This window comes from Diadema antillarum, unplaced genomic scaffold (assembly GCF_040938485.1).
Source record: "Diadema antillarum isolate AM-2024a unplaced genomic scaffold, OU_Dant_1.0 scf00000215, whole genome shotgun sequence".
Classification (NCBI taxonomy): Eukaryota; Metazoa; Echinodermata; class Echinoidea; order Diadematoida; family Diadematidae; genus Diadema; species Diadema antillarum.
Window position 1 is genome coordinate 41747 of NW_027271104.1, and position 12835 is coordinate 54581.

The 12835-nt window shown below is 35.7% G+C and overlaps 1 protein-coding gene across 1 annotated transcript in view; it reads left to right on the plus strand.

Annotated features, from left to right (window-relative positions):
* The window catches only part of LOC139724479 (sortilin-related receptor-like), a 39448-nt gene extending 38496 nt beyond the window's left edge, over positions 1-952 (plus strand). Inside the window, exon 21 of the mRNA XM_071635614.1 lies at positions 597-952. Coding sequence (XP_071491715.1) covers positions 597-661 — 65 coding nt within the window. The 3' untranslated portion in view covers positions 662-952. The remainder of the gene's footprint in view (positions 1-596) is intronic.
* The last annotated feature ends 11883 nt before the right edge of the window (positions 953-12835 follow it).

Genomic DNA, 12835 nt, shown 5'->3' on the forward strand with positions numbered 1-12835 from the left:
CTGTATGTCATTCAATCTTATAATCATCATGATTTTATTTCTGAGGTTCCATAGACACTTGAAGTGAAGTTCCTCTTGCAGTGAAATACTCAATGTCATCAAAATGATATTGTTTCTTCCACTTTAAAGGGGATGGCTAGTAACCGATCAGTGGGAATCGGTGGGAATGCTGGGGGATGATTGTTCCAATTCGTGTGGGATTCATTTTAGAGTACATTATGTATCTATTGTTGTGTGAAAATTATTTGCTTCAGAATGGTCTCATACTCGAGTAATGTGCAGTTTAATGTTTCCAGGCTAGCATGCCTGTACAGTGACAGGGTATTAAACTGCACATTACTTGAATATGAGAACATTCTGAAGCAAATAATTTTCACACAACAGATATAAAGTGTACTCTATGATGAATCCCACAAGAATTGGAACCATCATCCCACAGCACATCCCACTGGTTCCCTCTGATCAGTTACCAGCCATCCCCTTTAATCCATACTGTATTTATATTTGGGCTTTGGTTTCGTTTCAACAAGGCTGTCTGCTCCTTTTCAAAATATTGAGAGGTTTTTTTCCCCCTTTGCTTTTTTCCTCCCATGTAGGCTCCGATGAAGATCAACCGATGATCCGAGGATTTTCTGATGACGTGCCTCTAGTGATTGCCTGAGATACTGGAATCCAAATCCATCTTTTTGATTGTTTGATTGAAATATTATGAACATTTGTAATGTGTATAGATAAAAAAAAAAGAAGAGAAAATAAAAAGAAAAAGTATACATTTTTTTTTTCAAAGAAAGATTATATATTTCCTCATCTTTTTATGACTAAAAATTACAACAAAAAAAGAATCATATACATTCCTAGTCTGTGAAAAACTGTCAAGTACTGTAGAATCATAGATTTAGTGGCTTGAATTTGAGAGGGAAGTATGTGATGAAAAAAAAAAAGTAATAGACGGAGCCCAATGTAGTTTCTGTGCACAAATGCTTGTCTAACTTTTCTTGCGTGGAGAAGAAAAAAAAACTGTTTTCTGCAGTGGTAGGTGATGGTTGCTTGGTCGGGATGCTGGAATAATAGTTAAGAGTAGATCATGCCCTGCCCAAACACTTTCAGAAAAAAAAAAATGTGTGGCAGTTACTGGATGGTGTGTGAAATGACAGTCTAAAAGACTACCATTCTAAAATCTCAATGACATTGCATATTGATACGTTGTCCTTGGGACTGAAAGACTTTAAGCACGCAACACTCAGCCTCTTCATTGGTCATACAAAGATACGAGGAAATATGATGTACTCTGAGTGCATACAAATCACAATGCTCCTAAATTGCACAGTGTGAAAAAAATGGCAGCTGTCTGTTTTTCCCCTTTTGGTGTGTTCTTCAAAATGTGTTCAGTGTGCGTTTACCTGAAAGCAAATTTCAGACTGTAATAAATACGTTTTACAACCACTAAGAAAACTAATGTTCATGGCATAATGTAACCATAGGACATACTGTTAATGTGTTGGTTCTACTTCTACCATTTAACAAGGAGCATCTCTGTTTGGGCATGTCGTGGTGATGAGTTTGGTGTGATCTCTGCCTGTTCATATTACTCTGAGCTGTGAAGAAATATCTGTCTTCTCAACTTTAAACTGTGTACCTCTAATACTTTGCATTCATTTAATTTTTCTACGCAAATGTTGGAGGGATCCATGTACATCCATCACTTTGTAAGCGTCCATCCAGCCATAGTTCAAAAAATAACAAGATGAAATACACTGTATCAGGTTTTTGACAAAGACACCAAAAAAAAAAAAAAAAATGACAACAAACACCTTCAAGAGAGGATGTAGTAACAGTAGCTGTAAGGGACATTCAGATCACATAAGCTTGTGAAACTGCCTATTTGTGTATTATTCAAATTTACTGGACTGCTGTCCGTTGTAATATGCTTTAATCAGTTTCCAAAATCATTCTCAAACTGCCATTGACGGAGATATTTCGTACAGTCAGAGGTGTGTTAATTTTTAACATCAGAGCACCACTACATTGCTTCCTGGAGTTTTAAGTTGATAAATTATTATCCAAACATGTCTCTGATTGCTTCATTCGCGACAGCAACATCAAGAGCAGAAACCGTGTATAAATTCAAATTCTCAACATAGCTATCTCTCTGTGTATAGTGAGTGGGTGGAAGATGAATAAATAAAAAAGTACTTCAAAAATTGCGTAGCTTTCCGTAAAGTACTATGTGTTGATTGTGTTGTAGATGATTTGTACTGCGTAACTTTTATCTGTGTCATTTTCTCGTTTCCAAGGTTACCTGTAGCTTTGTTTCGTGCGTCATGTTTACTATAGACTTCTGGTGCATTGATTTTTATAACGCAAGTAGTCTGTCGATATTTTGTAAAAGTTCAAGGTGTTGTAAATACATAAACACAGACTAAATGAGTAATTGTGCCATCTTGAATGTTATGAATTTCTTCTTTGGGTGTATTGATGTGTAACATGGGTTGATAAACAAAGTTTTCAGAATATGATGTGATGTTTAGGAGGAAATTAGTTTTGAACTAAAGGTAACACCATTAAGTTGAAGCAATAATTCTGAAATTAGTTTGTCATATCAGAGACATGTGATGAAGGTGAAGCAACCACTCAACAATTTTAGGTTTGGTATAAGATGGTTGTATTTAGTGAGTACTTAGGTTATACAATGTTAAAGCTATTTGACATTATCAAGTGCGATTATGTAATCTGTGTACAAATTATTTTCTTTCATCATAATGCAGTGCTTGGTACAGACCGACCCCAACTTATTCATGAACAATGATCCTGATTTCAATATTTGTGGATTAACTTGTTTTGGAGAAACAGAATGGAGCATGTTTTCTCCATGTAAAAGTGAATGATTAATGTAAAGTTGAAGCCAAACTGCATATTGCCAGAGGTTTACAAAATGGAATGGTGGAGAAAGGTATACTTGAGGCTGATTTTGTTTGGATATTTTTTTCCTTTTGTAGTTTTTCCAGGAGTACCCTTCAAATGATTATGAAAAAAAAAAAACAACCCACAAAGGACATAAGAGCCATGTATAGAGTTTTTCATTACCACCTTCTATGTGTGAGTCAAGTGTGGACAAAGTTTTTAATGGAATGAATGCAGTGACAACCTGTACTGTGTCAGAGCAATGGGAAAAAAAAGAATCAGAACAACCAAAAACAAGTCCATGAATGCAAAGAACAAGAAAACAAAAGTCAATAAATAAACAAAAGGGAGAGAAAAGACATAGCCCCTCATGATTAAGATTTGCAGGTAGATAAAATTTTTCTTATACTAAACTCAGAAAGTCTTGAGCAGGAAGAACTCCATGTCATAACAAAACCAAATAGAAATTCAAGGTACCCTCTCAGTTTTCTTGGCCATATTTAGGGATATTATTGGATTAGGCTTTCCAGAACAAGGACAATTTGGATTGTTTGTCTCTGACACAGAGGTGCTGCTTTTGCAGTGTTCTCTATGAAGATAAGTGAGACTGACCTTCAACTTGCTTTTGGGCATCGTTTGTCATTATTGCCTGTCCTTTGGTCGGTTTCATGCTTGTCTATTATATCTTCTGTATCCTTCAAATGCAGCATCTACTTCAAGGTACAATGTGGACATATGCACTCTCTAGATTAAAATCTGCTGCAGCATGAGCAGAGCTGCGAAGTCTCCCTGATTCTGCAGGAGTCTCCCTAAAAATGTCAATATCTGTTCATGTCGAAATTCATGTAAGAGAATATTAAAATCTCCCTGGTTTTGGAAATTTTTTTTTTCGCCCATCGAAATGCATGTACCACACACAAATATCTCCCTGATTGCTGTAAGGAATCTCCCTGATTTGGATGTGGGAATGTTGGCAGACCTGCGTAAGAGCTTAGACGAACAGATGAAGGCCAGAGAAATTAATTCGGTTGCAGAGGAGGAAAATTCACACTTGTGTCCAAAATGGTCTTGTTGGGCTTCTGAAGTGCCCAGAAGGTGTTATGATTTGTAGTTTAAAATTTCAGAGTATGATTAGTGATCTTATGGCTTTAAGAGCAATGATTCCCTAATGATGTTCATTGTGTATTTCCATAGTGTCTTGTGAAACTTGATTGTTATAGAGAACCCACTAAAGCCAACCGCCATTGCACATAGCTGTACATTACAAACTTCAACTAACTTATATAAAGGGTCAAATTGAAATACAATAGTGATCTTGATCTTCTTTTGTAAACTCAATAATAATCTGCTCTATTCTTTTTTGTCATATGGTTAAAAGTTGATGGGTTATGTACTTGTTGCATGATATGTGTAACAAATATGTGTAAACTTAAAATTGTTAACCATGAACATACGGTAGGGCTATTGATGTAAGAATTTAATCACTTATGATAAGAAACATGTTTTGAATTGAATAAAAGTACAAATGACAGATGCATATCAATTATATTTTCTTAATGCGCTGTAAATTTTGTTCACTTGTAAAAAAAGAAAAGAAAAAAGTTATGAAGTACTATACTCAGACAGTCCTTTGGTTATTATGTGATACTCCACATGCTTGTAATATCCTTGTGTGAAATGTACTCCTTTTTTTAGAAATATATATTTTTCATGTGTTGCTTATCACACGTACAATGTATCACGTATGTATAGCAGATACCGTTTTTTTTCTATTGTGATTAATTATGCCTGTGTTGCGTACATGTATACCAAAGCATAAACCCATGAAGTTTATTATACAAGAGCAAACATTCAATAATCCTCAGAGTGTAATGGAAAAAGGTAGTAGGAGCTCTGAGGTTTAGGATACATTTAGTACTTTCTTTCAGGCATTTGTCCTCAAATGTGTAACCAAACAGTAGTACTAAGAGTTTCTGATGCTGTTATGACATCATCCACATAGTTGGGAGCTTGCATGTTATTAAAAAAATTGCATAATCACTATACGTATATCAAGGGGGTATTACATGTAATTATTAATTGCTTAATACCTCGTTGGGTGTATTAACTGATGCTTCTTTCTGCATTTCACCCATTTTCTTTCCTCCCTGTTACAATTGTAATTGTTAATTGACTTGCATTCTATACCTACAACCCTTTAGGGTACACATATATGCCAGAACTCAGAGGATACACCGTGTGTAATGTGATTTAGGAAGTTCCATAATATACCATTGCAGTGATGTATCTCTGTCGATGTGTAAAGTGGGGTGGGACACATGTGCGTTGATTCCTCGCCATACAGACTTGTATGACTGGAAAAATCACTGGCATAACTAGGATCACTTTAATACATGGTGACTCAGTACTTACTTTACAACTATGTTAAATTTTGAAGCCCAGCTGCTTCACTATGGATTATTATACACAAGCTACACGAATCATTCTTGATTATTGCCGGTGTTGTAACATTAGGGTGGTGAGATACAAATTAAACTTGTCTTTCGTAGTACTGTACAACACGCTAGCAGCGCATTAAAGATGCTATGTTTGACTATGTCAGAGTAAATTGTTCTTTTGATTCTATGCGGGGATTCATTTGCTGTGTAGTTTTCTTGGAGAAGCATAATGTATGAACTTGGGAGACGAGTTTCATAATGTTTTTCTTCAGTTGAAATAAAGGAGTAATTTACTAGATTTTTTGCCTGTACAGATACTTTGCATCTTGGGATAGTTATGTGTTTGAAACTCTCAATCCACTAGTCTCTATTTTATATATATATATATATATATATATATATATATATATATATATATATATATGTGTGTGTGTGTGTGTGTGTGTGTGTGTGTGTGTGTATCATATTATTATACAGTGCACTCCCGTTTTAACGAACACGATTATAACAAAATTTTGGTTGCACCGAAATACAATTCATGCCGCAATATTATCCGCTCCATGTTTTTTATTGTTTATTTGTTCGGTTTTAATGAAATTTTGATAAAACAAAAGAAAAATCCCGGTCCCGCGGATATTGTTACAACGAGAGTCTATTGTATATAGACATACATGATATATACATGTATAGTTATTCTGACATTATTATATACAGTACATACGCGAAGCTTCTTTTTTTTTTTAATTGCTGCGTCTTTGCAGATTTTATTCATTTTATACCTTATACATTATGTAAATAAGTTTACAAAATACTTTGACAAGTACAACATAATTATGTATTTGAGAATTCTTTTTTTTTTAATTTTTGCTTTATTTCACAAATTTGTAAAAAGAAGATGTGCTACCAAGTATTCAAACACCTGTTTATAGATATGACTTTATAATCAATTCGATTCAATTCAATTCATTTTATTTCCACACTTCTCATTTATGGACATTATAACAGAAATCAAACAAGTTCTTTCACCTTGTAAACAATGTGCAAAACACCACAATATACATGGTGATAACACAGTAATTATATGTAATAACTGGTCAAATTCGAAATCGAGATGGGGTTGATCAAAGAAAAGTATGGCGGGACCTACATGAATGCAAGCTTGTTTGGCTGTAAGCCCCGAGTAGTCAGTGTTTGTGAAAAAGAAACGGAGAACGGATATTAGATAAGACCAGATGATGTAAGGGTGCCAAATAAGAAGAAGAAAAAGAAAAAAAAAAACTAAAATGTGAACTATTACTGTGACCGAGCTATCATTCAATGGTTTCAGAAGTACAACATGATTTGCATAATCATAAGGCCTACTTCGGTATATACACTATAAACTATTGTTGCATTAAAGCTATCGCCAGGATATGATCAGTAAGACACAAGAAGTAACATGTACAGCTATCTAGCCATTTAGTGTCCGCCGTCAAGCTCTGTATAGAAAGTTAGAGAGAGAAAGAGGGAAAGAGGAAGAGAGGGAAGCGAAGTAGAATGTGGAATTGATAATGATGAATTCGGAGAGCCCGACAGCAAGACCCAAAATGGAATCTGCAGCGTGTTGACAAGAATGTTTGATCGGACAATAACATACCACAATTTTACATAAGACATTACAATTATTCAGTTTCTGCAAGATAAGCACTCAATAAAGACTCTTAATTTGCGTTTAAAGGAATATAAAGACAAGCAGCTTGTTATTTCGGGGGAGAGGTCATTCCAATTTCTAGGGCCCGTATATTTTATCGGGGTTTTTTTTTAGCGAAAATTAGTACGTGGAAGGTGAAAATCAATGGCATAGTCTAAAATTTGACCTGGCATGTTGAAGACGTCACCTGTAGCTCATGTACTAGGTTCTTACATGTTTTCCAATGGGGTTTTGGCCAACTCTCTGTCATATTTCTCTCTAGGTTCCCCTCCCCCCCCCCCCAAAAAAAAAGTGCTTGGTTTTCTTGCACAGACATTTTGCTTCAGTTCCCACCACATACATTTGTTATATAGGATAGAGGTCTCGGCTTTGGCTTGGCCATTTCAAAGCAATTTTTGTGTTTGTCTTTAAACACTTTCTGTACTTTTTTTCCTGGCCCATGTGACTGGAATCGTTATCTTGTTGGAACAGCCAATGTAGCCCAACGGCAAGAATTTCTCAACAGACTGGGGAAAACATAGATTTATGTTGCATTTGTCAAAACCTCTTGTAACTTTTCTAGTGTAATTACTTGAAAAACAAATTGAACCTTCGTAGAAATACACAGAAAAAAAATTCCAGGGGTATGAATATTACCAGCACAACTGATTATTATATAGGGCTACAGTTGTATACGCTAAGATTACATATTACGCCTCGGAAAGAAATTGGACCGTATGCATAAAAAGTAGCAATTGCTTGTACCTGCCTTTTGCTCGAGTGCTTTGCACAAAAATAAGCAATTGCTTGCAAGCAAAAGCTTTTGCTAGCAAGAGCAAGAAATTGCTTTGCCCGCTTTTACTTAACTGGGACGTTCGCTTTTAGACATCATGGACATATTTGTAAAAGACCAAAGGAATGGTGTGAATCACGAAATTTCTCCTGGGATGTCTCTGAAACTTTTGGTTTTGTTTCAACAAGGGGAATGTCCAGTGGTTAGCACTAACACACACACACATACACACTCACACACACGCACACAATTGTACGACATCTTTTGAGAGCGTGGAGACCTTTCTCCGCGTGGGACCTGGCAGGGCTTGGCAGATTCAGGAATCGGTTGGGGAACTGATAGGAATCGGCCAGTCCCTTTTGTTGAAATCGCAAGCAATTGCTTGTGCAGGACAAGCAAAAGGTTCGGGTATAAGCAAAAGGTTATGCATATAATATATTTGCAATTGCTTGAGCGTGACCTTACTGACAAGCTTGTGTGTATGCTTGAAGCGATTGCTTGCAAGCAAATTTGCTACTTTTTAAAATGACCATTGGCTTGATGAGTTCTTTTGCAGATCCTTTATCTGTCAGTCAGCATCTTCTCTGTGCCTTGGTGGTTCTATGTAGGTAGTGTGGTGGTGGTATATGTGTGTGCTTGTGTGTTCTTGTGTGTGTGAGTGAATGTGAATGAGAGAGAGAGAGAGAGAGAGAGAGAGAGAGAGAGAGGAAAGACTGTTCATGGTAGATGAGGAAATGAAGCAATCAACCGAAGTATGCGAACTCGAAGCATATGACACAGCAGAATAGTTTCTTTTTGTTGTATTTCCTTATAGCCATTTATTCATTTATTGATTTATTTAGCTGACAAAATATAAAACAATACAAGTCATTACAAAGAAACATATACGTGACATGAATCCCAAGAAGCAATTTTATGTGCTTGTAGCTGGAGCCCTCAGACAAAAAGGGTAAGATACATTAACCAACACTTCTTGTGACGTGGACCAAAGCATACACATGGTCAGTGTAAACTGAAATAACATACATGTACACAATTCACCAGTTCACAAAAAACAACAACAAAGATATACCTTGGCTTAATTTGTTGGCACATACACACACACACACTCGCTCATACATCCATCCTAAGTTCACAGAGAATAAGAGATGAGAGAAAGAAATGCAGAGGAAGAAAGGAAGTCTAGTCAGTCATGGATACCATCTGTCTAAATACGGTCCGTTTGTATAGAACTTTAAACCTGGAAAGGTTGGTACTGTTTAAGATCACCATCAATGGAATTCCATTTTTTGACACCAGTGAAACGAATAGATTGCACTGCATGAGTTTAGTAGGTCAAAAGTTAACGAAAATTATAGTGTTATCGGATGGAATATGAGTGGAATGTTGAGGAATTCATCTGGAATATGCTGTTGAATATGTCAGGCAACATATTTTGATGGTTTTTAAGCATAAACCACAAAACATTAAGTTTGATCAGATCAAAAATTGGAAGCACTCGAAATTGCACAAGGACTGATAAACTTGAACAAGAATAGTAAAATGACTACTGCTTATCATACGTAAAGCTCGTTTTTGAAGCATGATCTACGAGTGTGTACTCTGTACGTGTTCCCCCATATTTCATTGCAATAATTAAGATGAGGTAGAATTATTGCATTATAAATATTTACCAAATTATTAGAAGGTATAGTGAATACACTTTTTAATTTTGATAAGACACCTACACAGTCATTCACGAATGTAAAGAGTCCTTTAATTCGATGGCAAGATCATTTAATTGGTCAAATCAAAGGATTCAGTTCTTTGCAAGGTGGCTTGTGCTTGACGATTATATTTTCATATATAACAAAAAAAAAACAACAAATACAATACAGATCAAATTACAATTCAAAATATGAAAGGAAAACTTACTGCTACAAAACTTAATGGAATGATATCGATGCTAATCGACAACACAATGCTATCTGTGATTAAATAACGGAACCCAAAGTCCGTTCCGAATAAAAGTTTGAAGTATACAACCAAGTAAAAGCACACTTCGCATATTTAAAAAAAAAGATATGTACACTCTAATATTTTTGAATGTTCGTCACACAAGTATAGGACTGTGTTATGAAAGGCTTATAATTTTTTGTTCCCCCCCCCCCTTCATACGGACAGGATTAACTGCACCTCGACATGATCAAATGCCAATAATATCTATTGCAACTGGTTATTGCCCTACATTGACGTATAAGAACAGAATTGATTAGCGGACAGGCATTGGTACTGTGTATGAATCTCTGACTACGCTGTGGCATAGTGGATAAAACTCCCGACTCCTAATCGGAGGACCCTAGTTCGATTCCTGCCCAGTGCTTAAATATCCTTGGACAAAATGTTTTTACCCACCATGTCCCTCTCGACCCAGGTGTATTATAAATGGAAACCTGGCAACGCTATATAGGGTAATGATAATGGCACGACCCTCTGGCTGGCAGAGCAGTGGCAACAGTGCAGAGGTTACCCTGGATAAAGAAAACCTGGTTATAACAGTATTTCATGTGGTGTCATCTGGTCTGTCACATATTTTAATGGATGTTTGCTCACTTCTTTTGTTTCGGCAAGTGCTTAGGTTCTATATGTAGAAAATTACCTGGGTATAAAAGGGGATTGTTTATCAGACTATGCTTATAGTTAGATAGATATGAAGTGGATAACCGTAATGTACCCTCGTTAATTTCCACCGGTTATGCCACCATTGATTCTTTTTAGGTCACAATGAGTACAATAAATGGAAATAATGTATAATTAGTTCAAAATATATAAGGACAAATAATTCATATGTTTGCAAGTAAATTTGTATAATAGGCATGTTGAGTAATCATTTGCAATACTTGCAACAGAATTAAAGGCTTGATTTACAATTTGCAGATGAAACATATATGCTTCAAAATAGTTCGAAAATGTGAGTTAGGGACAGACACAACCAATGTAAAAATATGAACCAGTATGATATTATTGATTTTAAGTATTATCAAATATACAAAATGTGAACAAAATATATAATAGAAACGTTTCCTGACCAAACAGTCTACGGTTATGGTTTAATGAGAAAAATAGTGATATCTCGTTATATTTTAGACTGTATTGCAAATATATATACATGTATGATATATATGGTAGGATGTTTTGTGATAGAACTGACCTACACATATGCATCAAAAGTGATCTCTTGAACATGTTTTTTTTTTTATGTCACTGCTCCCAAAGGTAAACAAGACCTTAGGCCTATTACAAACTTTTCGTCAGGTAAATGCTCTGACACAAGTTTATACCGTGTATTGAAAACCAGAACAAAATCCAACTGCTAACCGTTTGAGACAGTTCAGTCTGCTCACCTCTTGTGTTTTGGCAAGGGCTTCCATGACACCAAAATGTGAGGTGAACATCTAAATTTATATAGCAAGACAGTGGCATTGTCACATGATTATGTTTATATATACAATGGTAAGCACCGTGCGTCGGACACAACAATAAACGCATAAAACATAGGACCTACTACTCAGTATGCGTTACACACACAAAAAAAAGCTAACATAAAAAAAAAAAACATTCTCTGTAACATATACACACAGATAGCGTAGGTAATGAAAACATGAATATTTCAGTTGGTTAGGCCCTATATTTGTAGAAGATTGCTTACTACAGTACATATTTATTCCACAGGATTCAGTGGAACTGATTATCGTAAATTCCAGGTTATTCTGTTTGCTATTACATAATTAAACGATATAACTATGGTATACCCATTAAAACGTGAGTTAGAAGACGCCTCATTACGCTATTTCTTTAACCAATTTGTTTACATGTTTTCTAATTAGAATGAATTGAAACTAAAATTGCTGGTATAAAGTGGAACCCTACTCTGGTATTCGAGACAAACTTGTTCATCGTAAGCGTAGTGCGTTCATTTTTTTAACGAATAGCTGAGAAACAAGTCTTCATGGAACAACAATGATCAGGTTTCCCTGTCACAATTTCCTGTGCATGGGATACCTTAATAACGACTCCTTCCTCATTGTTCCTGAAAAGAAGCTGGAAATAATGGTGTAGTAAACAAAATCGGAATCCAATATATCAAATTTTGTAGTTGCATAGATCTTTTAGTGAAAACGTTGTCCCTGCGGAAGAGTAAAATCAAAAGTGGAAACAACACTGACCGAGGTTTCCCGAAATCTATCATACGTTCTTATGCTTTTACTCATCACAAAGCGGAATACTAATTGTCCATTGTACAATTTAATTGTGCAGCAGACATGTTGAGATATAAGTCTCACTTGCATCTATTGAACCAGAATTCAGTAAGGCCTGTATAACATTTTTTTTTTTTCATGGCTATACACGTTGACACAAATTTACACCGTGTAACAACATCAGAACAAAATCTGACATCTGAATATTTCGAACATTTCATTAAAGCAACGGTACCATTGGCTGTGGCTGGTATAGCCTTATCGCATGCAATAAAAAAGTTGTCCCAAAACAATACAATTGCTTACTTGAATGTCATTTTAATGATACCGGCTGACCTCCATGAAGTATTTCATTGTCACATGACATGATGAAGCACAGACTGAGCGGCACAAAAATGCATTCGGATGCAACATCATAAAAATGTCGTCCCTCATCGACATAGCTGACCTCTATGTTGTTAATACTCTCGTTGCTTTGGTGTTGAGACGTACGTTTTCCCTTGGCATGCTTGGAAGGCTTCCCCCGACGTAAAGAGTCTATAAATATACATATAAAAATGAAATACGCAAAGAACACGTATTTGATACAGGAAACTTCTGGACAAACTCCAGTTTGATAATTTTGTTGTTGTCGATGGGTAGTTCGTAGCGGGACAGCGTTTTATGCTACAGTAAAACACACCATGAATAATAAATAAATATGGTAATAAACTGTATATCTTCTATATCTACACTATATACTACTACTATTACTACTTCTATTACTACTACTACTACTACTACTGCTACTACTACT